The sequence below is a fragment of the Prionailurus bengalensis genome, chromosome C1 (genome assembly GCF_016509475.1).
Source record: "Prionailurus bengalensis isolate Pbe53 chromosome C1, Fcat_Pben_1.1_paternal_pri, whole genome shotgun sequence".
NCBI lineage: Eukaryota > Metazoa > Chordata > Mammalia > Carnivora > Felidae > Prionailurus > Prionailurus bengalensis.
Genome location: NC_057345.1, coordinates 166,843,639 through 166,869,899, shown reverse-complemented (window position 1 = coordinate 166,869,899; position 26,261 = coordinate 166,843,639). Strand labels below are relative to the sequence as shown.

At 36.9% G+C, this 26,261-nt stretch overlaps 1 protein-coding gene across 1 annotated transcript in view; it reads left to right on the top strand.

Annotated features, from left to right (window-relative positions):
* Window positions 1-26,261, top strand: part of PDE11A (phosphodiesterase 11A) — a 367,330-nt gene that overhangs the window by 48,964 nt on the left and 292,105 nt on the right. Inside the window, exon 2 of the mRNA XM_043577142.1 lies at window positions 4,536-4,694. Within this exon, the coding sequence (XP_043433077.1) occupies window positions 4,536-4,694 (159 nt within the window). The remainder of the gene's footprint in view (window positions 1-4,535; window positions 4,695-26,261) is intronic.

Here is a 26,261-nt window from a genome sequence, read left to right as displayed (position 1 = left end):
ACTGACTGAGTCACTCTTCTTTCTCTAGTCCCCCATCCTCAACCAATCCATCAGGAAGTACTGTAGATTCAACTTCCAGCATATCTGTCTTACCTTCATTGCCTTTCTGTCAACCCAGACCGTCCTCTTACCTTGCCTCAATCATTGAAATTTCCTAATTGGTTTATCATATTCCAATCCTGTATCATCTTGCACAAAGTTCTTAATTTTTTAAAAAAATGGTTTTAAACTTTTTATTATAAAATACTTCAAACATTTAGATGTAAATAGGCCCTTAAGGTTTATAAAATCTTAACATTGTACTATTTTGCTTCACAGTTTTGTTTGTTTGTTTTTTTAAAGAAAGAAACCTATTGATAGAGTTGAAGCTTCCTCCATACCTCTCCCTGATGCCATTTCCTCCCTTCCTGCCCAGAGGTAACCACTTACATAAATTTAGAGTTTATTATCCCCATTATGCTTTATACTTCTGATACATATTTGGATTCATACATAGTGTTTAGTATTGTTTTTAAATATTAGTAGTATTGTATAGATGATATCAGATTATAGGTTATTTGTTTTACTTAACGTTTTTGATATTTGTTTATGTTAATACAAGTAGCTTTAGTTTATTCATTAAAATTGTTGTACAGTATGTTATCAGAACAAGAGATCATAATTTGTTTATTTTTCTATTGACTGATATTGAAATGGTTTTTAATTTTGTTTTTTCATCATTGATCCGATAGTCTACATTTGTATATCTCTCTTCTGTACTTGTGCAAAAGTATCTCTAAACATATGCCAAGGAGTAAAATATGGGCCCTTAGGGCCTTTCTAACTTTTCTGTTTTACATAGTTGCATTACAATCTTTTATTTATTTATTTATTTATTTATTTATTTATTTATTTATTTAGGAATCTTAAAAAAATAATCTGATCACTCAAAAAAACAATTATGGATCACCTACAATATGCCAGTATGAAGCAGTCAATAGGAGAGTCCAAATGTCTGCTGTCTTAGATCTTATGTACCACTGGACGGAAAACAAGTAAACTAATAAGATGATTTCAGTGAATGCTAAGTGCTGGATAATGAGTCATATCCTTCTGCTTCAAGATCTTCAATCATATTCCACTGCGTTTAGGGTTAATGTAATAACTTCTTTCCAAGCCTGTAAGACTTGGCACCATCTGATCCCTGCCTTCCTCCTCCTTTCTCTTTGGGGCTCCCTGTGCTTTTGCCACACTGACCTTGGAGTTTGGGGAACTTACTAAGCATTTTCCTGCTCAGGACTTTTCACATGCCTTGGTCTAGCTTCCTGTTAAGTTATTCCCAGTTTTCTTTGACTGGCTAACTCTTACTCCTGATGCAAGCCACAGGTTACTTGTCCTGGTTTCAGGTAGACCTTTCTTGATCCCCATAGAAATAGGTCCCTCCTATTAAGTCTTTCTCAAGGCATTCTGCTCTTTTACTAGTATTACTTACTACAGTATATGGTGATACATTTAAATGTCATCTGCCTCACCTGCATTACATTACATTACAAGTTCTGTGAAGGCAGGGGTAATGCCTCTTTTGCTTCCTGCTGTATCTCCTAGCTCACAGCTTGACACGGAATGGGTCCTTGGTGAATTTTTTATTTTAATTAATTAATTAACTAATTAATTTTTAAGTTTATTTATTTAAATTCAAGTGTAGTGTTGGTTTCAGCGATTCATCACTTACATACAACACCCAGTGCTCATCCCCACAAATGCCCACCACCCATTTAGCCCATCCCCCCACCCACTACCCCTCTAAGCAACCCTCAGTTTGTTCTCTGTATTTAAGGGTTTCTTATGGTTTTTCCTCCCTATCTGTTTTTATATTATTTTCCCTTCACTTCCCCTATGTTTCATCTGTTGTGTTTCTTAAATTTCATATATGAGTAAAATCATATATTTGTCTTTCTCTGACTGATGTATTTCACTTAGCATAATACACTCTAGTTCCATCCAAGTTGTTACAGATTGCAACATTTCATTCTTTTCGTTAGCTGAGTTATATTCCCTTGTATATATATACAACATCTTCTTTATTCATTCTTAATTCATTTGGGCTCTTTTCATAGTTTGGCTGTTGTTGATAGTATTGCTATAAACACTGGGGTGCATGTGCACCTTCAAATCAGCTTTTTTGTATCCTTTAGATAAATACCTAGTAGTGCCATTGCTGGGTCGTAATCTTGGTGAATTAAAAAAAAATTAATACAAATTTAGTGTTTTTCTGAAAGTTTGGTTGCAGGCTCATTTTTGAGCAGGTGATTTGATTTTGTTTGGGATTTGATTTCCCTCTCTCCTTCAGGGCTCTTTCTTTCCTAAGGGTTTAGGTTAGCCTACATGAGTCCCAGACCAGAACCAGGCCTTATTATGGATTTTAAAGGCTCTGTCCTTGTGATACTGAAGATAACACAGACCTCATCAGAAAGCTAACAATGTTTGGTCTTGAGGCTATCACCCTGTCCACAGCTAGTCTCCCTTGGCTCTTAGGCAGGTGAAATTCATAGCTCTAGATGGTGGTAGACAACAGGGCTTTTTTGTATTTTAAGCCTCTTTTAAGAAAGAATATTGAGGTCATTGGGAGAAGCTTCATTTCACTCAGGCCTTTGCTTGAAGCATTGAGCCTGGATCTAGTTTATCATCTTCCTTGGAACATTTTTAGTCCCTGTTACCTTTTCAGGAGCCAGTCTCTTTTCTCTTTCTCTCTCTCTCTCCTCCCTCCCTCCCTCCCTCCCTCCTTCCTTCCTTCCTTCCTTCCTTCCTTCCTTCCTTCCTTCCTTCTCTGTCTTTCTTATCATTGAAAGTAGGTTGAAGGTGTTGTGACATTTCACACCCAAATACTGTAGTATGTATATCCTAATAAAAGAATATTCTTAGGGTGCCTGGGTGGCTCAGTCGGTTGGGAGTCCTACTTGGCTCAGGTCATGATCTCATGGCTCATGAGTTCAAGCCCTGCATCAGGCTCTGTGCTGACGGCTCAGAGCCTGGAGCCTGCTTCAGATTCTTTGTCTCCCTCTCTCTCTGCTCCTTCCCCATTAGTCCTCTGTCTCTCAAAAATAAATAAACATTAAAAAAAAGAACATTCTCCTACAAAATTATAATAACCACTATTACACCTATGAAAGTTTATGTTAATAGAATGGTATTACCTAATATAATGTCCATGTTCAACTTTCTCTGTCATCCCCCTTAAAAATTGCATAACAATTTTCAATGAAGGATCGCACATTAGATTTTGAGTTTCTTAAGTCTTCTTTAAACCAGTACAGCTCCCATGGCCCTATTTATTTTTATTTAAAAATTTTTTGTCTCTCACGATATTAACATTTTTGAAGGGTTCAGGTCAGGCTTCTGATAGAATGACCAATAATCTGCATTTTTAAAAATTTTACTTTTTCCTGAATGATCAGATTTATGTTACACATTTGACAAGAACACAACATGTTTTTGATGATATTGTGTCCTCATCACATTGCATCCCATCAGGAGGCACATGATATTATTTTGTCTCATTAGTGGTAATGCTAAGTTTGCTTACTTGTTTAAGGTGATCTCCACTAGACATTTTCATGATAAAGATATCTTTTTCTCTTTGAATTTAATAGGGAATCTTTGGGGTGGCAGTCTGAGACTATGTGAGTATTCTGTTTAACAACAACCTTTTACCTGGTGGTATTAACATCTGTTGGTGATCCTTGTATATGTTATTATATTGGTAGTTGCAAAATAGATATTATATAATTTACCACTCCTTCTACACGCATGCACGTGCACACACACACACACACACACACACACACGTATTATTATTATTATTTTTTTTTGGTAGAGAGAGAGAGAACACAAGCAGGAGAGAGGGGCAGAGGGAGAAAGAGAGAGCCTGACACAGGGCTTGATCCCAAGACCCTGGAATCATGACCTGAGCTGAAAACAAGAGTCAGATGCTCAACTAACTGAGCCGCCCAAGTGCCCCTACCTCTACATTTTTTAAGCTGACATGCTATAAAGAAGCCTGTTTTTTTTTGTTCGTTTGTTTTAATATTTTAAAAGTATCATTATGGGCTCATAGGTTCTTTTTTCATAGGACATTTTGACCAGAAGTAAAGTGGTGCTTTTCTGCATATTTTTCAAAGTGGCTAATATATATTTATTATGTATTTTTCTTATATGATACTTCATAATCCGTTGTCTATGTTAAATAAAATATTTTAATAAATACCACAGTATAGAGTTCCATTAAAAACACTTGCCCCTTCACCAACTTTGAGATGTTGTTGTAGTCAGGTTTAAAGCTTCTTTCTTCATTTACCATGGTTAACAACTATGGCCATGATTTATTTTCATTTATGTTCTTTTGGTGACTTCAGCATGAAATTGAATCTGGTATTGTTATTAAAAATTCATTGGGTAAAGTTCCTAGTGATAAAATATCATACACAGAAATATACTTCTCTCCCTTTCTTCCTGATAACAATGCACATGCATTTAATCCCTTCTCTGTCTTATTTTAGGATCGAAGATTCAATGATGAAATTGATAAACTAACTGGATACAAGACAAAATCACTCTTGTGCATGCCTATCCGAAGCAGCGATGGTGAGATTATTGGTGTGGCCCAGGCGATAAATAAGATTCCTGAAGGTGCTCCATTTACAGAAGATGATGAAAAAGTAAGTTTTCATGCTTTTGTGACTTGTACTCTCCTTCTTGATAATCGATTGCTCTTCTCCCTGAAAAGGACAGGACTTGCATGAATAGCTGTTGGATTAACCCATTCATGGATCAAAGAACTTTTCTTGTGTTCTACAAAATGTAGCAGACGTTTTGAATATTTCATAGAATATGGTACATTGAATGTGGTACATAGAATGTGAAGCATTGCAAGCTTCAGTAGTATCCTTCCCTGGTCTTTACCTTACTTACACGTAAGCTTTTTTAATTGAGGGTCACACTGCCACCACATATGACCCAAGGGAAGATAGGGATGATGGGAAACAAAACTGTGTTTTGGAAACTCAGCACTTCCTCTTGTGTTTTCATAACTACTGCGAAGAATTGTTTTCTCAGTTCTTATATAAAAATCTCAATAAAATGAATGTTATTTAATTGTTATTCCAAATTGCTAATAAAAAGAACATTATTTTTGTCCCTGAAGAGCAGTTGACTTTGGTAGAAGTAATGTATTTTTGTTCTGAAATTTTTAAGTTTTTCACCAGTAGCTTATTCACCAGCTCATATTAAAAAGGAGACTCTTCAAAAAGCTGAAGTTCTTTCTGGCTTTGAAGCTCTTATTACCTTCATATTGAATAGAATATGGTGGAATATTTATAATATTTGTGGTAAAAGCAAACTTCAAATTAGTTTAAGTTTGATGACTGCCATACATGTATTTGATTAAAAAGACACTTTATATAATTTAGCCTTCAAGATGGGACGTTGCTATTTGCTAGTACTAATTAGTAATGCATTACATTAATGCAAATGTTCTGGTATAAAAGGCCAGCATAAAATATGATTATAAGGAGACAAGATTTTTAAGTGAAGAGGGTCCTTTACTGAGGTCATATCTGTAGTTGAATTTGAATAACCCGTATCCCAGAAAAGGTTTATAAACCCTGAGAGTATGATAGAACCTCAGATAATTTCCTACTGATTCAGTGAAAAACTACAGTGTGGGGGCACTTGTGTTGGGACTGTAGGAAGCACAAAGATAAATCCCAAATATGTAATGCCATCCTGGAGCTGAACAAGGCAGAAAGCAAGATTATCAGTAAGATGATCTATAACATGCTTCTGGAAGAGGTGGCATTTGATCTGACCTCTGAAGAAAGCATAGGTTTTCATAAGACAGAGTCAGGTGAGAAGGTGAGGGCATTTAGGGATGTATAAAATGTAGCCTACCTCATTCACTAAGCAAATGTTTCCATGGAATGTACAGATAAAGCAAAAATGTTACTTTGTGCATTTGCACCAACGGTGACAGAATCTTATAATCATGTACCTCTTATAAGGATTCAGACAAAAGGATTAGAGTTTTGTGTTTTTTCAAACATCCCACTACCTGCCCACGATATCTCCTAAACGGTTTAGCTTATGGATGGTATTCCTGCCTTCACTCTGCCTCCTTCACTTGAAAGGATCCTCTTGTATATTTCATTCTCATCTCTGATTGCACTTCTGTCAGATTTGTTTTCTGGACTTCTCTCAGTGGATTTATACTTACGGCCTAAGGCTTCATGAGCTCTGAATGATTTAGAGGGAAGGTCTGCCCAGGGCTTTGTCTTCAAGAGCATCCGCGTTTAGCTCTACTGAGAATGAGGGCTGGGATGGAGTTCCAGCCCCGCTAAGGACAGTGCCCTGCTTTGGGTGAGACACTTAATCTTTGACTGTCAGTTCTCTCCTCTGACAGCTATACTATTCACCATTTACAGCATGAGAATTCAATAAGATCGTAAATAACAAATACTTTGTAATATAAGAAACTAGGTAAATACAAAACATAAATTCTTATTTCTAAATTATCATTTTTCCAAGAACTTTAAATGTTCTTCTGTACTTGTCACTTATTCCCAGGCAACTTATCTCTTAGATTCAACCTCAACTGAATATTACATTTGCTCCATGTGTTAGGTTTTTATCCTTTGCAATTTTCCTATGTGTCCAGAATAGCATTTTATTTTTTAGTCTCTATAATTCCCTCACCTGATTTAAAAACCCTACATTAAAAAAAATTACAAAAGTTAAAGCTAAAAACCCTACTCTAGTCTTACTTCTTGGAAGAAGTCTTACCAGTTTGAGCGAGTTAATTATGTTCATACAGGTGACCCTAGATGGAGAATATTTTATCTCAACTTGTGTGTCTGGATATTGTTCTTCCCTACAAGGATTCTATACATGAAAAAAGCAGAAAAAAATCTATAAGTGATTAATGGGAAAGAACAAGATCTAGATACTTCTTTTCAAATAAGAGAAGACATTGTGGCATAATGGCTGCAGATAGGCCTGGCAACAGCCTACCCTGGTTGAAACTCCAACTCCACCATAGCCTGTGTAACCTTGGGCAAGTTGTTTTGCTTTTCTGTGCTCCAATTTCCTCCTCTAGGAAGAGAGATGATAATAATACTTATCTCATGAGGCTATAGAGGGATTATATGAGAGAATACAGGGATAGAACTTGGAAGAGTGCTCAGCACAAAGTAAGCCCTCATAAAAAAAATCAGCTCTTACTGACAACACATTAATACATGTGAGATACGGTCTGGTCTCAGTTAAAAATTTAGTTCCATATAAATTGTCTAGAAATTTTTATTATGGATAGCCTATATGCCAGTTCTACTCTTGGAGTTATAACAATGAAATGAAGGATCTACTTCTTTATAAATTCACATTTGTCTTGTGGGATTGTCAATGCACATAGTATTTTACTTGGCACAAGTAAAAAAAAAAAGTCTTGGCACAAGACAATGCTTCTACTAATTTGTAGTCTACTTTTTAATGTAGAATTATTTCTTACATATATGTCCACATGTGAATGTAGTCTATATTTGCCATTTTTAGGGATTATGAGGTTTTTTTTTTCTTTTTCTACATAGCATAGTTTGCTTAATCATTGTCACATTACTGGAAATTTGGGTTGTTTCTGGTTTTTCACTAATTCAAATAGCTCCTGAATGAGCATCTTGAACAAATTACCTTTTTCTTCTGTGTTATTTCCTTGGGGTATATTCCAAAGACTGAAGTTACTGAGTCAAAGGGCAAGAAAAGTTTTATAGCTCTCATTCCAAGATACAGATAGCTTTCAGGAATATTGAACCTATTTATAATAGTAGTAGCATGCATATACCTTTTCTTGCAGAGCCCTGCCAACTTTGTGCAATTCACATTTTAAAACTCAAATTAGTTTTCTTTGGTCTGTTTGGCAGGCTTCAGACAACCTCCTCCCATATTCACCGGTATAAACTTAGTTTCAGTATTGCCTGCAAGTAAGGAAACAAGGAAGCCCAGTGCTCAGTGCTGGGTAGGGGGCTCCTGATATGATAGCATTTGAGGCAGGTTCAAGTCTTTGCCCTGCTGCTTATTAGCTGAGTGACCTTCAGCAAGTTGCTCAATTTTTCTTGGCCTCAGAACCTCCATAATAGCGTTGTTGTGAAGGGTAAAATAGATTATTGATGTAAAGTGCTTAAGGTAGCACTTACAGCAAATGAACTTCATGAAATCTCGTCATCTATTTCAAAGCCAAACAAATAATTTGAATCTATTTGTTATTTTATTTATACACATAACTGCTATGTCATTGTTCATATGGGTCGTGGTAAATTTGTTGCATATTTAGCCTAATATGATTTGTATCTCCTGATTTCTTAAAATGTCAACTTCTGGAGACTATCAACTGTGTTGTGTTTGGTGTAATTCCAAACATTTTGCGATATGAGAATCAGTAAATTATTTGCCTGGGATAAATTGAAAATTAAATGTGGTATATTCATTTCTGGACTATTTATGTATCTAACATAATTGTGCATAGGATCATATTGTGTCTCTTGAAAATTCTATGCGTGTATTTCAATGGCTGTGCTGTATCATATTCATGGAAAAGGCTGGGAAGGTCATCAAGATCATTTCCCACCAACCTTGCCCTCATCCTCAGGAATCTTTACCTGACAGGTGGTCATCCAGACTCTGCCTAAAAACTTCCCTTTCAATGACTTTAAAATCATCATACTCTTTAAAGTGCTTGCATAATTAGCAATAATTTTATCAGCAGTGGTTAGAGTTTAAGTGAAATAATAGTCTACCATAAGAACATATTAATAATTTAAATTACATACTGACAAATTACTAGTTTGGTAATTCACGTTGGAAGTGCACACAAAGGCAGATCATACAAATGAGAGGATTGGAATTTCTTGGTTCACTTCATGGGTTTCTAGCAAATGTCCCTGTTTTTCAGTGATGTGTATAAGCCAGCTGATTTAAATGGTATGACTACACTCTTTGCATCTAATTAATTTATCACTTTGTTATTCTTGGGTGAGTAAAGAGAGGCATTATTTTGCAGAATAAAATAATGACAGTTGGATGGGAGCAAACATTGGTGATCTATCAAGATGCAAGGGCAGGCCAGATGAAACCTGGGGTATGAAAATGAACATGGGCTCTTCTCTGTCCTTCCCAGCTTGCCTATACCTGGTCCCCAAAGGAGCCATTCTTACTGCAATGTTGCATAAAGGATATGTCCATTGCATTTACTTTCCAACAGCTGACATATAAGCAGTTGTGGCTTGAAGTTCTTTGGCTAATCTCTACAGGGTTTCTTCAGCGTATGGTCACCTCTCTCCAACTCATGATTCAGAGTGTTCAGCTACCCTACTGCTCTGCTTTGTGCCAGCATGTTCAGACACCCTGCAGAACTGGGATGCAGCCAACTGAACTTGGCTGCTGGGACTGGCCACATTCCAGGAATCCGTTATGGGTGATGCTGCCCTGCCAATTGGTGTTGAGGATGGTGCACAGATGATGCTAATAAGACTTGCAGAAGCTGGAGCTTTGTTACTTGCAACAGGCTTGAGCCTCACAGCCAAATAATGGGAAGGATTTGATAAGCTCTTGGCTTTACATTTTTTAGCTATTCTTGATTGTGCAAAGGCTAATGTTTAAGATCATGGTGCGATGTCAAGGGTGCAAAAGGTATTACAGTTCAGTGTAGTAAGAGGGATGTTGAATACATTGTGCTGATAGGAGTGACAAACTGGGGGTCCCAGAAGAATGAATGCAGCTCACAGATGTGTAACTTGCATGGAATTTGACTGGCATAAAATTGATTTTTTTTGGAAGTCCATAGACATGGCCGCAAGCTTTAGTTCTGCCATAATAGCTAATCCCCAAACAACTAGTGAGTTTAATAAAATCGACTTAATGGAAGCAAGATGGACAGATTTTTTCTGTCGTCTTCTGAAGAGTTAGTTTCTACACAAAGGTACTTTTCAAAAAGTTAACATTTTTTAAAAAAATCTCCTGGTATACATGGCTAGTGGTATTGCAATTCTGCCAGGCAGGTTTATGTGTTTTCTATTAATGTTCTATTGTCTTTTGGACACTCAAATGCTAAACAAACAGTGAATTAACTAATTATAAGAAGTGGCCTTTGTGTTCTTACCTCATTTTGCCCCTTTTCTACCTATATTCCACTCCAGTTAAGTTAGATTTTCAAACCTGTTGCAATAAAATTATAGTTAAAAATCAGTGCCTAGCAAAAAGATTTTAGAATTCCTGGCAGATGGCTCATGATTTCAAGTTATATTTGATCAATAAGATTTCAGTCCTAGAAAAATTTAGATTAAATCTCATAATTTGTTGATTGCAATACTTTATCTACATTTAAACTGCCTAGTCATTGCACTATTTGCCTTTTAACAGCTATTACCCAGGTCCCATATGATCACTGTGAAACTACCAGAGCTTCAGAGACTCATTTGTTCATGTTCTAAGTGTTCCCTGGACTATATCTGACTGAGAGTTTCAGAAACAAGTAAGATCTGCATGAAAACCATTACAACACAGTCCTTGTCAGAACTCAGGTTAAACTTCAGGGAATTTTTTCTGTTGGGGAAATATTGTTGTGGACTTATGGCTCTATTCTCTGCCTCTTGCACAGGCAGTCTAACTTTGGGGTAAGAAGTCAGGTCTACCTGTTGGGGACCTGCTTAGGGGTTCGCATTCAATAGAAAATGGTCACTCTATTCCAGATTTGGCCTTGTGCTTTACTTATATTCATATCTAATTGCAAAAGGTCTCATCTTCTTAATCCTTTTCTGAGGTTTAAGTCCTGTTCTGACATCTCTGATTTAAGTAGGCACTACTCCAAAAGTGATTATGGTTTGTCCTTAATAGTGGTTCCTAATATTTTATAGTTTAACATTTTTTCAGATGTCCTCAATGATTGCAGTTGGATTTTGACTAACAATTAATTTAGAGAATATGCAGTGATCAGATTATCAGGAAGTAAAAAAAAAAAATTAGTAATACAACAATTGACAAAATGAAGGACAGTGACTACATGGTGCATTTTGTATTTCAGATGCAAATAATGCTTGGCATGCTTGCAAATTTATAAGCCTCTTGCAAAAATTCTGATGTCTTCAGATGGCTGATAATACCAGCATTTGTAATTTCTTACTTTCTTGGTTTCTCAATTTCTGAGAGTTACCAAGGAAATGGTATGTGCTTGGATGTGACATCCTTCTATGTCTTTCCATATACTTTGCAAAACATTGTAAGGTAGTTTGCATTTAGCAGGAACATGAAATAGCAGGGACACAAAATCAATGAACTAGATAATTCAGAGGGCTATCACTGTTACAATGCAGAATGGAGAGAATTTTGAGTGATCATTGATCCAAACATTATTCTTACCAGCTGAATAGTGTTCACCATGTGGAGGAACTATTCACTCATTCGCTACTTACTGAGTTTCTGCTTAGTAGAACACTACTATGTTTGAGGCACTGTTTCCAGTACTGGGGTTAAACTGATGAATAAGACGGACAAAGATTTCTTCTCTCTCCGAGCTTAATTCTTGTGGTAGAGACAGACAATAAGCGAAATATATATGTAGGTATATAATGTAGCTTTAAGTAGTGATTAGATGTATAATTTTTATGATTTAGATAATTCAACAATTTTTTCCTCTACCTTTTACTTACATGAGTAAGGGATACATTATCACAAGGGCTTACATGAGTAAGGGCTTACATATCACAAGGGCTTATGATAAAATAATGGCTTTTAGTAGAGAGCAAGATTTCATCCAAAGCTCCTTCTCAAATAACTATGATAAATTGTGATGGACTCTTCAATTGAATCTATCTTTTTTCCTCTGAACTCCAGGTGTTCACATAAGGTGTGAGTTCCTCTAGGCTGCCTTAGGTGCTAACCTTGAAGTACAAGACACCATTGTCTTTTTATTGTGCTCACCTCAAGTATCATTGTGCTGCATCTGCTCATGAGTATCAGGCTGTAATCTTGTTATCAATCTACCATCACCTGAACTGGGGACATTAAGAGACTTGACAACCTTAAATCTGACCCCACCAGGCTGGAGATATATAGGGCTGGACGGACAAGACTCTAGGGGCATCTGGGAGGGAAAGGTCAGGGGTGAGAGGAGTTTAGTGCATTTAGATTTTCAGGGACCAGTACATCCATGGCTTCTACTAGCTGGCAGGACATGAAATACTCTTACTAGTCAAGCCACTTATAAAAGTGGAAAATGACAGAAAGCTGTCTTATAAACTCTATCTCTGATTTATACATGGCTTGGACAAGGGAGGATGATACGCAATCACAGATCAGAAATAAATAAGCACTTGGTGGCAGGAAGAATGATTACTAAAGAACAAGAACAGGGTGTTGTGGATTCTTGTTCAGTGAAGATTTCAAATTAAGACAGATAACTGTCTTCTTTGAATAACTATTCTAGTGTTATTGTCTGAATAAAACAGCAAGGTTTCTTCTTTTCACCTTAAGGCTGAAATACTTGAATTGGAATTTTGAAAACTTAAATTCTTTTTTGAGTAAAAGTGAAATTTAGTTGAATTCCAAGTACATTAAGCATCTTGGTCTTTCTTGTTTTATTTTCCTTTCTTTTTATGGAAGATTCTTTTCATTTTTTTAAAGTAAAAAATTTTTATTTTTATTTATTTTTTTCACCATTTTATTTGTTTTTTAAAATTTACATCCAAGTTAGCATATAGTGCAATAATGATTTCAGGAGTGGATTTCTTAATGCCCCTTACCCATTTAGCCCATCCCCCCTCCCACAACCCCTCTAGTAACTCTCTGTTCTCCATATTTAAGAGTCTCTTATGTTTTGTCCCCCTCCCTGTTTTTATATTATTTTTGATTCCCTTCCCTTATGTTCATCTGTTTTATCTCTTAAAGTCCTCATATGAGGGAAGTCATATGATTTTTGTCTTTCTCTGACTGACTAATTTCGCTTAGTTCCATCCACATGGTTGCAAATGGCAAGATTTCATTCTTTTTGATTGCTGAGTAATACTCCATTGTATATATATACCACATCTTCTTTATCCATTCATCCATTGATGGACATTTGGGCTCTTTCCATACTTTGGCTATTGTTGGTAGTGCTGCTATAAACATTGGGGTGCATATGCCCCTTTGAAACAGAAAATCTGTATCCCTTGGATAAATACCTAGTAGTGCAATTACTGGGTTGTAGTGTAGTTCTATTTTTAGTTTTTTGAGGAACCTCCATACTGTTTTCCAGAGTGGCTGCAACAGTTTGCATTCCCACCGGCAGTGCAAAAGAGATTCTCTTTCTTTGGGTCTTTGCCAACATCTGTTGTCGCCTGAGTTGTTAATGTTAGCCATTCTGACAGGTGTGAGGGGGTATCTCATTGTGGTTTTGATTTGTATTTCCCTGATGATGAGTGAAGTTGAGCATTTTTTCATGTGTTGGTTGGCCATCTGGATGTCTTCTTTGGAGAAGTGTCTATTCATGTCTTTTGCCCATTTCTTCACTGGATGATTTGGTTTTTGGGTGTTGAGTTTGCTCAGTTCTTTATAGATTTTGGATAGTAACCCTTTGTCTGATCTGTTGTTTGCAAATATCTTCTCCCATTCTGTCGGCTGCCTTTTAGTTTTGCTGATTGTTTCCTTCTCTGTGCAGAAGCTTTTTATTTTGATGAAGTCCCAATAGTTCATCTTTGCTTTTGTTTCCCTTGCCTCTGGAGATGGTGTTGAGTAAGAAGTTGCTGCGGCCAAGGTCAAAGAGGTTTTTGCCTGCTTTCTCCTCGAGGATTTTGATGGCTTCCTGTATTACATTGAGGTCTTTCATCCATTTTGAGTTTATTTTTGTGTATGGTGTAAGAAAGTGGTCCAGGTTCATTCTTCTGCATGTCACTGTCTGGTTTTCCCAGCTCCACTTGCTGAAGAGACTTTCTTTATTCCATTGGATATTCTTTCCTGCTTTGTCAAAGATTAATTGGCCACATGTTTGTCGGTCCACTTCTGGATTCTCTGTTCTGTTCCATTGATCTGAGTGTCTGTTTTTGTCCCCATACCATACTGTCTTTTTTAATTAATTTTTTTTTCAACATTTATTTATTTTTGGGACAGAGAGAGACACAGCATGAATGGGGGAGGGGCAGAGAGAGAGGGAGACACAGAATCGGAAACAGGCTCCAGGCTCTGAACCATCAGCCCAGAGCCCGACGCGGGGCTTGAACTCACGGGCCGCGAGATCGTGACCTGGCTGAAGTCGGACGCTTTAACCGACTGCGCCACCCAGGCGCCCCCCATACTGTCTTGATGATTACAGCTTTGTAATACAGCTTGAAGTCTGGGATTGTGATGCCTCCTGCTTTGGTTTTCTTTTTCAAGATTGCTTTGGTTATTTGGGGTCTTTTCTGGTTCCATACAAATTTTAGGATTGTTTGGTTGTAGCTCTGTGAAGAATGCTGGTGTTATTTTGATAGATATTGCATTGAATATGTAGATTGCTTTGGGTAGTATTGACATTTTAACAATGTTTGTTCTTCCTATCCAGGAGCATGGAATACTTTTCCATTTTTTTGTGTGTGTGTCTTCTTCAATTTCTTTCATAAGCTTTCTATAGTTTTCAGTGTATAGATTTTTCACCTCTTTGGTTAGATTTATTCCTAGGTATTTTATGGTTTTTGGTGTACTGTAAATTGGATCTATTCCTTGATTTCTCTTTCTGTCACTTCATTGTTGGTGTATAGGAATGCAGCTGATTTCTGTGCAGTGATTTTATATCCTACAACTTTGCTGACTTCCTGGGTCAGTTCTGGCAGTTTTTTGGTGGAATCCTTTGGATTTTCCATATAAAGTATCATGTCATTTGCAAAGACTGAAAGTTTGATCTCCTCCTGGCCAATTTAGATGCCTTTTATTTCTTTGCGTTGTCTGATTGCTGAGGCGAAGACTTCCAATATGATGTTGAATAACAGTGGCTAGAGTGGACATCCCTGTCTTGTTCCTGACCTTAGGGGGAAAGCTCTCAGTTTTTCCCCATTGAGGATGATATTAGCATTGGATCTTTCATATATGGCTTTTATGAACTTGAGGTATGATCCTTCCATCCCTACTTTCTTGATGAAAGATTATTTTCTAATTGTAGGAGTAATGCAAGCTTATCATAGAAAATTTGCAAAGTACAAAAATAAAGGGAAAACTAAAATCACCCAAAATCTTAACTTTTACACATAATTCTGTTAATATTCTTGGTGTATTTCCTTATATTTACTTGTTTTTGCCTATAAATAAAGATATAATTCCAAATTTGCATCATGGGGTATAATGGTATTTTATCATGCTTTAAACAATTCTTTAAGAAGGTAATTTATGTGTCTGCATTATGTTCTACCATGTAATTGTACAAGAGTTTAATTTTTTTAAATGCCTTTTTTTTTAATGTTTATTTATTTTTGAGTGAGACAGAGACAGAATACCAGCAGGGGAGAGGGAGAGGGAGAGGGAGAGGGAGAGGGAGAGGGAGAGGGAGAGGGAGAGGGAGAGGGAGAGAGGGAGAGGGAGAGGGAGAGAGAAACACAGAATCCAAAGCAGGCTCCAGGCTCTGAACTGTTGGCACAGAGCCCCATGCGGGGCTCGAACTCATGGGCTGTGAGATCATGATCTGAGCCGTAGTCGGACGCTTAACTGACTGAGCCACCCAGGTGCCCCTATACAATAGTTTTTTTTTTTTTTCCCCTCGACGTTTAGATTGTTTCCAAAATTATGTTATAATAAAATTGCAGCTAATGAACTTCTTTATAAATAAATCTTGGACTCCATCTTAGGATTGCTGTTTTGTAGGCCAAAAATATTGGTAATTTTCTATGGTTCAAACTGATGCTTAGGGTTACAGGGTCAAGGAGTTTGAACATTAATAATTTTTTACAACAACCTTATTGTGGGATAATTCCATACCATACAATTCATTTATTTAAAGCATGCAATATTTGTAGAGATGTATAACCATCACCACACTCAATTTGTGAAAATTTTTATTACTCCAAAAGAAACCCTGTACCCATTAGTAGTCGTTTTCATTTGCCCCCAGCTCTCTGTCTTAGACAACTATCAATATACTTCCTGGCTTTATGGATTTGCCTATTTTTGACAATTTTTAAAAAGGAATCATACAATATGTGGTCCTCAGTGACAGGCTTCTTTCATTTAGCATAACGTTTTCAGATTTATCCACGTTGCAGCATATATCAGTGCTACTTCATTTCTTTTTGTGACTGAATAATATTCCGTTACATGGATATATGCATTTTATTTATCCATTCCTGAGTTGATGGACATTTGTTTCTCCTTCTCAACTATTATGAATAATACTGCTGTGAACGTTTGCATGCTAGTTTTCATTTTTCTTGGACAATGTACCTAGGAGTGGAATTGCTGGGTCACATGGCAACTCTGATATTTAACCTTTTGGGGAACTGACTGTTTTCAAAAATGGATGCCCTATTTTACATTTCCACCAACAATGTATGAGTGTTCTAATTTCTCCACATCCTTGCCTGTATTTATTATTATTGGTGTTTTTGATTAGAGCCATCCTAGTGGGTATGAAGTGGTGTTTCATTGTGGTTTTGATTTGCCTTATCCTGATAGCTAGTGATGTTGAGCATCTTTTAATGTGGTCATTGGTAGAACATTTATTTTTAAGGTTCATGATAAATTTCACCCATTTTTCTCTCCAGAAAATGGAGTTACTTTATGATGCCAATAGCCATATGTCAACTCACTGAAACTTTACCAGCTTCAACATTATAATTTTTACAAATTACATTCTTTTGATTTCTTTTTTTTTCATTGTAGTTAAATCCATGTTAGTTAACATAGAGTGTAATGATTGTTTCAGGAGTAGAATTTAGTGATTAATCACTTACATTATAACACCCAGTGCTCATCCCACCAAGTGCCCTCCTTAATGGCCATCACCCATTTAGCCCATCCTCCCATCCAACACCCTCCAGCAACCCTTAGTTTCTTCTCTGTATTTAAGAGCCTCTTATGGTTTGCCTCGTTTTCTGTTTTTATCTTGTTTTTCCTTCCCTTTCCCTATGTTCATCTGTTTTGTTTCTTAAATTCCACATATGAGTGAAATACGGTAATGGTCTTTCTGAATGACTTATTTTGCTTAGCATAATACATTCTAGTTCCATCCATGTTGTTGCAAATGGCAAGATTTCATTCTTTTTTGATCGCCATCACCAAGTAATATTCCCATGTATATGTGTGTATGTATATATACCACATCTTCTTTCTCCATTTGTCAGTCTATACACATTTAGGCTCTTTCCATAATTTGGCTGTTGTTGATAGTGTGGCTGTAAACATTGGGCTGCATGTACCCCTTCCTATCAGCATTTTGTAAATACCTAGTAGTGCAATTGCTGGGTCATAGGGTAGCTCAATTTTTAATTTTTTGAGGAACCTCTGAAGTGTTTTCAAGTAGCCGCACCAGTTTGCATTCCCACCAACAGTGCAAAAGTGTTCCCCTTTCTCCACATCCTTGCCAACGTCGGTTGTTTCCTGAGTTATTAATTTTAGCCATTCTGACAGGTGTGAGGGGGTATCTCATTGTGGTTTTGATTTGTATTTCCCTGATTTTCAGGTGTATGTTAGCCATCTGGATGTCTTCTTTGGAAAAATGTCTGTTCATGTCTTTTGCTCATTTCTTCACCGGATTATTTGTTTTTTGGATGTTGAGTTTGCTCAGTTCTTTATAGATTTTTGATACTAACCCTTTATCTGATATGTCATTTGAAAATATCTTCTCCCATTCCATTGGTTGCCTTTTAGTTTTGTTGGTTGTTTGCTTTGCTGTGCAGAAGCTTTTTATCTTGATGAGGTGCCAGTAGTTTCTTTTGATTTCTAATTTCACTTTATTTCCTCTCCTTTGATTTATTCTGTGTTTGCATTCCACAATAAACTAATTAACCATTGATCTAAGTTAATATATTTTTTTAATTAGAAAAAAAAGCTAGCATGAAGCAAACTGGCCTAAGTTTGTTTGGTCACACACAACTATTAGGTTGTTCATAATAGCACCTAGGTACATCATAATAGTTGCCAAAAAGTTTGCAGTAAGTAGGAGTTGGAGTTGACTACTAACTGTCAAATAACTTTGCAACTTTGCTGCTTGGTTTTATTTTATTTTATTTAATTTTAATTTTTTTTCAACGTTTATTTATTTTTGGGACAGAGAGAGACAGAGCATGAACGGGAGAGGGTCAGAGAGAGAGGGAGACAGAATCGGAAACAGGCTCCAGGCTCTGAGCCATCAGCCCAGAGCCCGACGCGGGGCTCGAACTCATGGACCGCGAGATCGTGACCTGGCTGAAGTCGGACGCTTAACCGACTGCGCCACCCAGGCGCCCCATGCTGCTTGGTTTTAATGAAAGCAGATCTCAGATGAAATTCTGCTGCATATCAAGACATTTATTTAAACAAAAAATTTATTGACAAGTCAGGTCCCATAGTTCAGACACTGTTCAGTAAGCTTTATGAAGTCCACGTTCTCTTCATTTTAGGTGATCAAAACACCACTTGCAAGTTTCAAAAGCAGAATCCAGTTGCTTTTGTGGTGGACATCAGGCAACCAGAATCCTTTGACCAGATGGATGGCAGGACTGGATAGCCTCAGGGTCCATCCCAATGAATACAAGTTTGGAATTTTCTAGATTTTTATACCTTATTAATAAAAGAGTTGGAGGGATGTCTCTAGAATATTATTACCAATACACACGTCCTGCATACCACTCATTTCAGTAATTATCATCCATATTTATATATGTTGTGCTAATTTCTAATTTCACCAGTAAAATTCCATTTTTGACATTGGCAAAACACCATGCTATTAATGGCAGGTAAAGCTCTCTGGAGCACCTGTAATAGACACATTTGGAGTATGGCTTTCTGATTACCTTGGAGGGTGAATTCTTGATGGGGCAACTGTCTCTTCTTCAATGGCATATCAAACCTGTTCCCTTCCACATGCACATAATTTCACATTATCTTTGCTAAAGGAAAAGCACATTTTAGACATCAAAACAGCATGGAATATCTCTCAGTGTTTGGTTTTTTTTTCCCTCAGAAAGAGAACAAGGAAATAAAACCATTTATTAAGTGCCTACTCTGTGATTAGTGCTTTGCATACATTATCTCATTTAATCTCCAACAATCCTGTGGGTAGTGGTTATCATCTTCATTTTATGGATGGGAAAATGAAATGTGAGAGATTTTAATAATGTGTCCAGGATCACTTGGTTTGTAAATAGTAGAAGTGGGCATTGTCTCTGCCTGTCCATCTTCTTATGGCACATTGGAATGCTTGGAGGACCCTTATTATTTTCGTATTACGGCATCCTTGCATTGGAGACTCATGAATGCATAGATAGAGCTGTACTTGATGTACATGCATAGGTGGTTAAATCAGTGTGAAATTCTACATATTTAATAGATTTCAGGGACAGTGTGTGACTGAGGAAAACGTGATTTCTAAATTACAGTGCTGGAGGCATTCTGGCCTTTCATAAATATCTGTGACCAAGTTTAAGCTTTATGTCTGGAAGAAAAATAAAAACACTAACAGGCTAATGAGTTGAGAATTATTAAAAAATAGTGATGACTTTGTACACATACAACTATGAAGTAGATACTTTAATATTTTCCTTTTACTCCAGTTTGCTGTTTCACTGATAAGTAAAACATTTTACATTTATGGTTTTTAATGTACTTTTTCCCTCCTCAGGATGAAAAAGAGGTGAGGATAAGTATGACTATAGCTTTCTTTTGCTTTTTGCAAGTGAGAATTTGCAAATAGTGTTCAATTTCACTGAGCAGCAAAGTGAGGTGTTCCAGTGAATTATCTCTAGCTGAGAGGGTTTTTTTTTTTAATGTTTAGCAAAATTGTGGAGTATGCTGTTTAAATGAAGCTACACTATATTCTTGCAGAATTTCAAATGGAATATAAGATGACTCTGTAGCACACTTCATAATTTTTACTTTATATAATGTATTAATTTTTAAAATATACTTGGATATTTATTTTTTCCTTTCTTTTTTCTTTTTTTTTTTTCTGTATTGGAAGTAGAAATGAAGCCATTTCTTTTTGTCATTTTCCATTATTTCCTTTTATTTCTCCCACATGTGCCCTGGATAATATCCTGGTTAGATATGATTGTAGGCTATTTTCACTGGCAGATTCTGATTCCATTGCCAATCAGCAACAATAGGAGCATTGTCCCCACCCCCTTCATATTCTGCACACTCCATTTAGAAATGAGAAAAAGTCTCAAAGGTAGGCACTACTATATTACCAAAGCAGGCAGCAAATTCCCCCCGGGGAGGCCCTGAGCTGGAGTGAGAGCATGTTAAGAGGGGGAGAAAGTAATGAACACTTTTGAAAAATGAGGTTATGTAAGTTAGAGCTGCCCAGAGATGCTCTGAAGGTCTATTAGACACAGTTCTTGAAAAGGGGTTTAAATGAAACTAAAATGCAATAACAAAAGTCTCTCACTGGAGAGAATTTAAAATGATTCCTCAGAATTAATTGACACTATCAGAAAGCTGGAACATGCTTGTCTGTCTGAAAAGTGTTTGGTGTTTTGGAAGAATTACTGTCTATGGCATATAATAAGTGACTGGGAAATCAATACCTTTTCTTTAAAGCTGCCACCTAGTTTGTAGCACTGGGTAATTATGTCCACCATGGCATTCTGGGAAGTCTTAGTTCCATTTTCAGTGCTTGACTATTTGGTATACTTCATTTCCAAAAACCTGTCCATATCAGTTGTCTTTCTGTCTCTTTAATTTTTTTTAACACTTATTTATTATTGACAGCCAAAGACAGAGCATGAGCATGGTGTGGGCAGAGAGAGGGGGAGACACAGAATCTGAAACAGGCTCCAGGCTCTAAGCTGTCAGCACAGAACCCGACATGGGGCTTGAACTCACAAGCCGCGAGATCATGACCTGAGCCAAAGTCAGACGCTTTACTGACTGAGCCACCCAGGTGCCCTTAAAAAAAAAAAAAAAAAGTATACCTTAAAAAAAAAGGTCTCGGGGCGCCTGGGTGGCTTGGTCGGTTAAGCGTCCGACTTCGGCTCAGGTCATGATCTCACGGTCCGTGAGTTCGAGCCCTGCGTCGGGCTCTGTGCTGATGGCTCAGAGCCTGGAGCCCGTTTCAGATTCTGTGTCTCCCTCTCTCTCTGACCTTCCCCCATTCATGCTCTGTCTCTCTCTGTCTCAAAAATAAACATTAAAAAAATTAAAAAAAAAAAAAAAAAAAAGGTCTCTTAAAAAAAAAAGTATACCTTTAAAAAAAAATTTTTATGTTTATATTTGAGAGAGAGAGAGAGACAGAACATGAGTGGGGGAGGGGCAGAGAGAGAGAGAGAGAGAGGGCTGGGGGACACAGAATCCGAAGCAGGCTCCAGGCTCTGAGCTGTCAGCACAGAATCCGACACAAGGCTTGAACTCAAGAACCACGAGATCAAGACCTGAGCCGAAGTTGGACGCTTAACTGACTGAGCCACCCAGGCACCCCAAAATGCATTTCTAATTAATTTTGCAAATCCTTTAATACTGACATCAATTTTGTTTGTCATGGTCTCTAAATGGTGCTTGTGGTTTAATGTAACTGAAATTTGTTCAAGGCATTTTGTTCAACTTTCTATTTCCAAACACAGAATGAGGCTTGAAAATAAGCTGTGAATTATTCTCTCCTGTTGTGAAGACAGAGAATCACAATCCTTGGATGAACCTTTAAGTGTCCATTGCTCCTTTTCAGTGTTTGACTCTAAATTTATTTTAAAGCCTCAGTTTAGCAATTTGACGTGATGCTTTCATGATTTGGATAGTCATGAGACCTGATGGGAGTTTGCTGTTACTCTTCTATTAACCTCTGAGACAGGGTGATAGAATTATTATTGTCTTTTTAAGACCGGCAATAAATTCATTTTATTCTAGATCCAGAATGACCACTGTTTCAAGATTTGATTCTGATACTTGTGGTTTGTTGCCATGGGAATTTCTGTTGCTTTAGCTTTAAAGACCCATCCAGTTGAAAACAAAACTGTGTAAATTATGGCAAACTTCTGGTCTGCAGCATGGATTTCTTAAGTAGATGAAAACTGGAATCCAAACTGCTTCTTCCTTTCATGTCTTTAAATTGTTGCCAGGGGGAAGATTATGCACAGATCATTGGGTTAAGCAAGGGTTATTGTTCCCCCTACCATGCACAGAGTAATAACTCATTCTCCTTGAAATTACATCTTCACTAGGACCAGTATAGAAAACATAGTTCTATTTGTGCTGGAAGTACAAGGTCACAGCCATTCACATAGAAGATGATCCTTCACAATTATTCCCAGAAAAATACTTTGGAAAAATACTCTCTGCTCTTCATGGTTCAACGATGTACAATGTTTATACTGAACTTGTTATGGGCACTAAAGCCAGGGAGCTTATCCAACAGACAGACCTGTGGTCTGGTGCTATATTTAGCAAGACAGTCAACTGGAAGTTGATAAGATATATGCCACTTCATTCCGTTTGGTATCTTAGAAGCTATTGGCAACATCAATCGTTATAATAACATCAAAATTTACATTTGCAGAGACTTTAACCCATATGGTTCTGTCAGTATTCTTATGAGATAGGTAAGACAGTTGTTAAATTTTTCATTACAGATGAGGGCTTCTGGGTGGCTCAGTTGGTTGAGCTCAGGTCATGGTCTCACGGTTCATGGGTTCCAGCCCTGCGTTGGGCTCTGTGCTGACAGTGCAGAACCTGCTTGAGATTCTCTGTCTCCTTCTCTCTCTGCCCTACCCCTGCTTACTCACTCTCTCTGTCTCAAAAGTAAATAAATAAACTTAAAAAAGTTTTTGTTACAGATGAGGTGACTGCAGCCTGTCCCATCTAGCAAGAAATTAATAGTGGAATTAGGACGTTAATGTGCTTTCCTCTCCTTCTGCCTGGCTTATCATTTTTTGTAAACAGTGCATTGACTCTTCTCACTATTTATAGAGGACAGCTCAGAGCAAAGAGTACCTGTTGGGTTAATTGTAGAAATTATGATATTTAATATGCCACAATGTATACCTAACTAATCAGTAGGAAATGGAAGATCATAAAAATGAAATCACAGTTCTTCATGTATGATGAACAATGAGTTGTTAAAGAGATAAAGGTGACATAAGAATCTTACCTGATTAATCCTCATGGAAAATTGCTAAGAACCATCTGCTCTGAATGTGTGAAAATCATAGAGAACAAAGATACTTGAGAAATTATTTTGTTCAAACTTTCATTTTACATCTAAGAGCGAGAGACAGAGATACAGAGGGAGAAAGAGAGAGAAATTCAGAGATTTTAAATTATTTGCTCCAGGTTACATGATTAGAAAATGACAGAGCTAAGAGCTGAACCTGTATCTTCAAACTCTGATGTTTCTGGGCTTTACTCTACGCCATACTGTTGTTTGGCTGTCTGTGGGGAGAGGGTCAGACAACACTGGTGGTCCCATTCAACTCTGGTACCCTGGTGGGCAATACCACATGGGTAACTTCATTTTATGGGTAGGAAAATTTTTATTGAAGAGTGTCCCCAGAAACAATTAGTATGCCAGTGGCATAATGTCTCCCAAGTGCTCCTTGCCTGTCTTCTCACAGATGTAGGAGCCTACAGTATTTCTGCTTCCACAATAGAAAAGATTTGTGGAGAATCATCTATATATTTCAGCTCCAAGAGCTGAGAATGAAAAAAAAAAAAAAAGGAAAAAAAAAAGGTGAAGAAAAAAAAAGAATCTCTGTTCTCCAGTCAATAATGAAGTAAAGTACATATTGTCATGTTCTATAACAATCTCAGTCATGCTGGAATCACATCAAAATACTTAGGTGAGATTTTAGACTGGCATACTTTTGACACTCTTAAGATGATATTTGGATAGAGCAAGGTTATATTATGTTAAAGTAAGGAATCCTCAAAAAATTGGTATGTAAGTCAGTAGTCTGATTGGCTTAAAAACCTCAAAATGGTGCTGCAACTATTTAACTATCTACTGTGAACATTGATTTTTGATAGTTAACACAATGTATTTAAGAGTAAAAGGAACCTCTGGAATAAAACTCTATGTGGAACGTACTCTTAAGAACTATAAGAAATAGAAGTATTGGTGAAAATGGGCTATGGATAAGTAGGAGGCACATGTTTATTGGAAAGGCAAATAGTATTAATGTTAAGAATATTTTTTGGGGCGCCTGGGTGGCGCAGTCGGTTAAGCGTCCGACTTCAGCCAGGTCACGATCTCCCGGTCCGTGAGTTCGAGCCCCGCGTCAGGCTCTGGGCTGATGGCTCAGAGCCTGGAGCCTGTTTCCGATTCTGTGTCTCCCTCTCTCTCTGCCCCTCCCCCATTCATGCTCTCTCTCTGTCCCCCCCCAAAAAAAAATAAAATAAAATAAACGTTGAAAAAAAAAAGAATATTTTAGTAACTTCTCTTTATCATTTCACTACATAAAACATTTTGTTTCAAGTGTTTTTTCTGCAGGCATTTTGGCAGAATTAAAGCCAGAAGACACCCTGGAATCTTGTTCTACCCTTAGCCCCCATCCCAATTCTGGGAAATTTTTGTTTTCCACTTTATTAATTTTTATACTATTTGGAAACTTTTAAACTTTGTATTACTTTTATTTTTGGAATGAATCTTGCTTGGGTGTGTATTATTGTTTTGATATATTGCTAGGTTCAGTTAGCACTTGATAAATGGAATTGATGTATAGCTTTTTCATACTATTTCTAACTCTACTATTGTTATTAAGATTATTTAAGCATATTATTTACAAAAAACAAAAAAAGGGGTGCCTGGGTGGCTCAGTCAGTTGGGTGTCCGACTTCAGCTCAGGTCATGATCTTGCAGTCCGTGAGTTCAAGCCCTGTGTTGGGCTCTGTGTTGACAGCTCAGAGCCTGGAGCCTACTTCAGATTCTGTGTCTCCCTCTCTCTCTGCCCCTCTCCTGCTCATGCTCTGTCTCTCTCTGTCTCAAAAATTAAAAAAAAAAAAAGATTATTTAAGCATATTATTTTAAAATTAGGGGAAAAGCAGTAAAATATTATTTAGTGTATTATAACTGGGAAGCCTCCAAAGGGTTATCAGATATGTCCCCAAAAGCATTATTATAAATGAGTTTTATTCTAAGTGTAAGGTGTTATTTACAGAAGAGTTAGAAATTTGATTAGGGTCTCCTGTGCAGTCTGAAGTTGAGAATAAGAGATTTTATTATAACCCAAATGTCCTTCCCCCATCTCTCTAATAAATACTCAATTGAAAAAGAAACTCCTGAAACTTACAGGAAGAAGATGATCCTTTTCCTTTAGGTAGATGTTTTGCAGCATTTAAAAAAACTCATGACTTACTAAGAATCTACAAGAATCCTACTTGACTGGCCAGGAAGATAATGCTGGATGAGCATTTCTACAGTTTGTTTTATGGAAACAGTAAATATATTTTAATTTCCAAATATAAAACTATATTATATTTTACATATTTTTTCAAACTATTCTCTCAGAAGCTTAAACTCTGAAAATTACCACTGTAAATTTTTATAGTAAAAATCATAAGTTGTGTTGTTCATCAACTGCATGACTTAAAAGGCAAAAGTGTCACTTTTGTGACTTTAAAGGTGGAATCACAACATCTGAGATGCAGAAAACTCAACATACAAGTGAATTCTCATTGACTGAATAGTTATTTGATTGGAATAGTTCATGTTTCCTTCTGAGATGAGTGCATGATTACTAACCATATGTAGTTTGTAGTAGGTTAAGTTTACCCCCAGCCTCACCTGTCTCCACTGGTGCTGGGATGAAGTTCACCTGAGAAAAAATGCTTTGTTTATAAATATTATATATATAATAATTATTATATCTTACATTATATATGATATATTTAATTTTTTTAAACCTGAAACTCTACTAGTGTGTTTTAGGTTGGATCAAAATGTCACACAGTTGATTTTGTCTCTCTCCTCCCTCCCTCCTTCTGCATCTTGTTCCTTAAAGGACTTGAGACAACTGATGGGAAATACTGGGATGTGAATAAAAGTCTCATTGCCAGATGAGGTAATGAGCTGGAAGTTCTCTAGGGCTCTTTTTTCAATGCAGATTTTGGGAAACATAAGG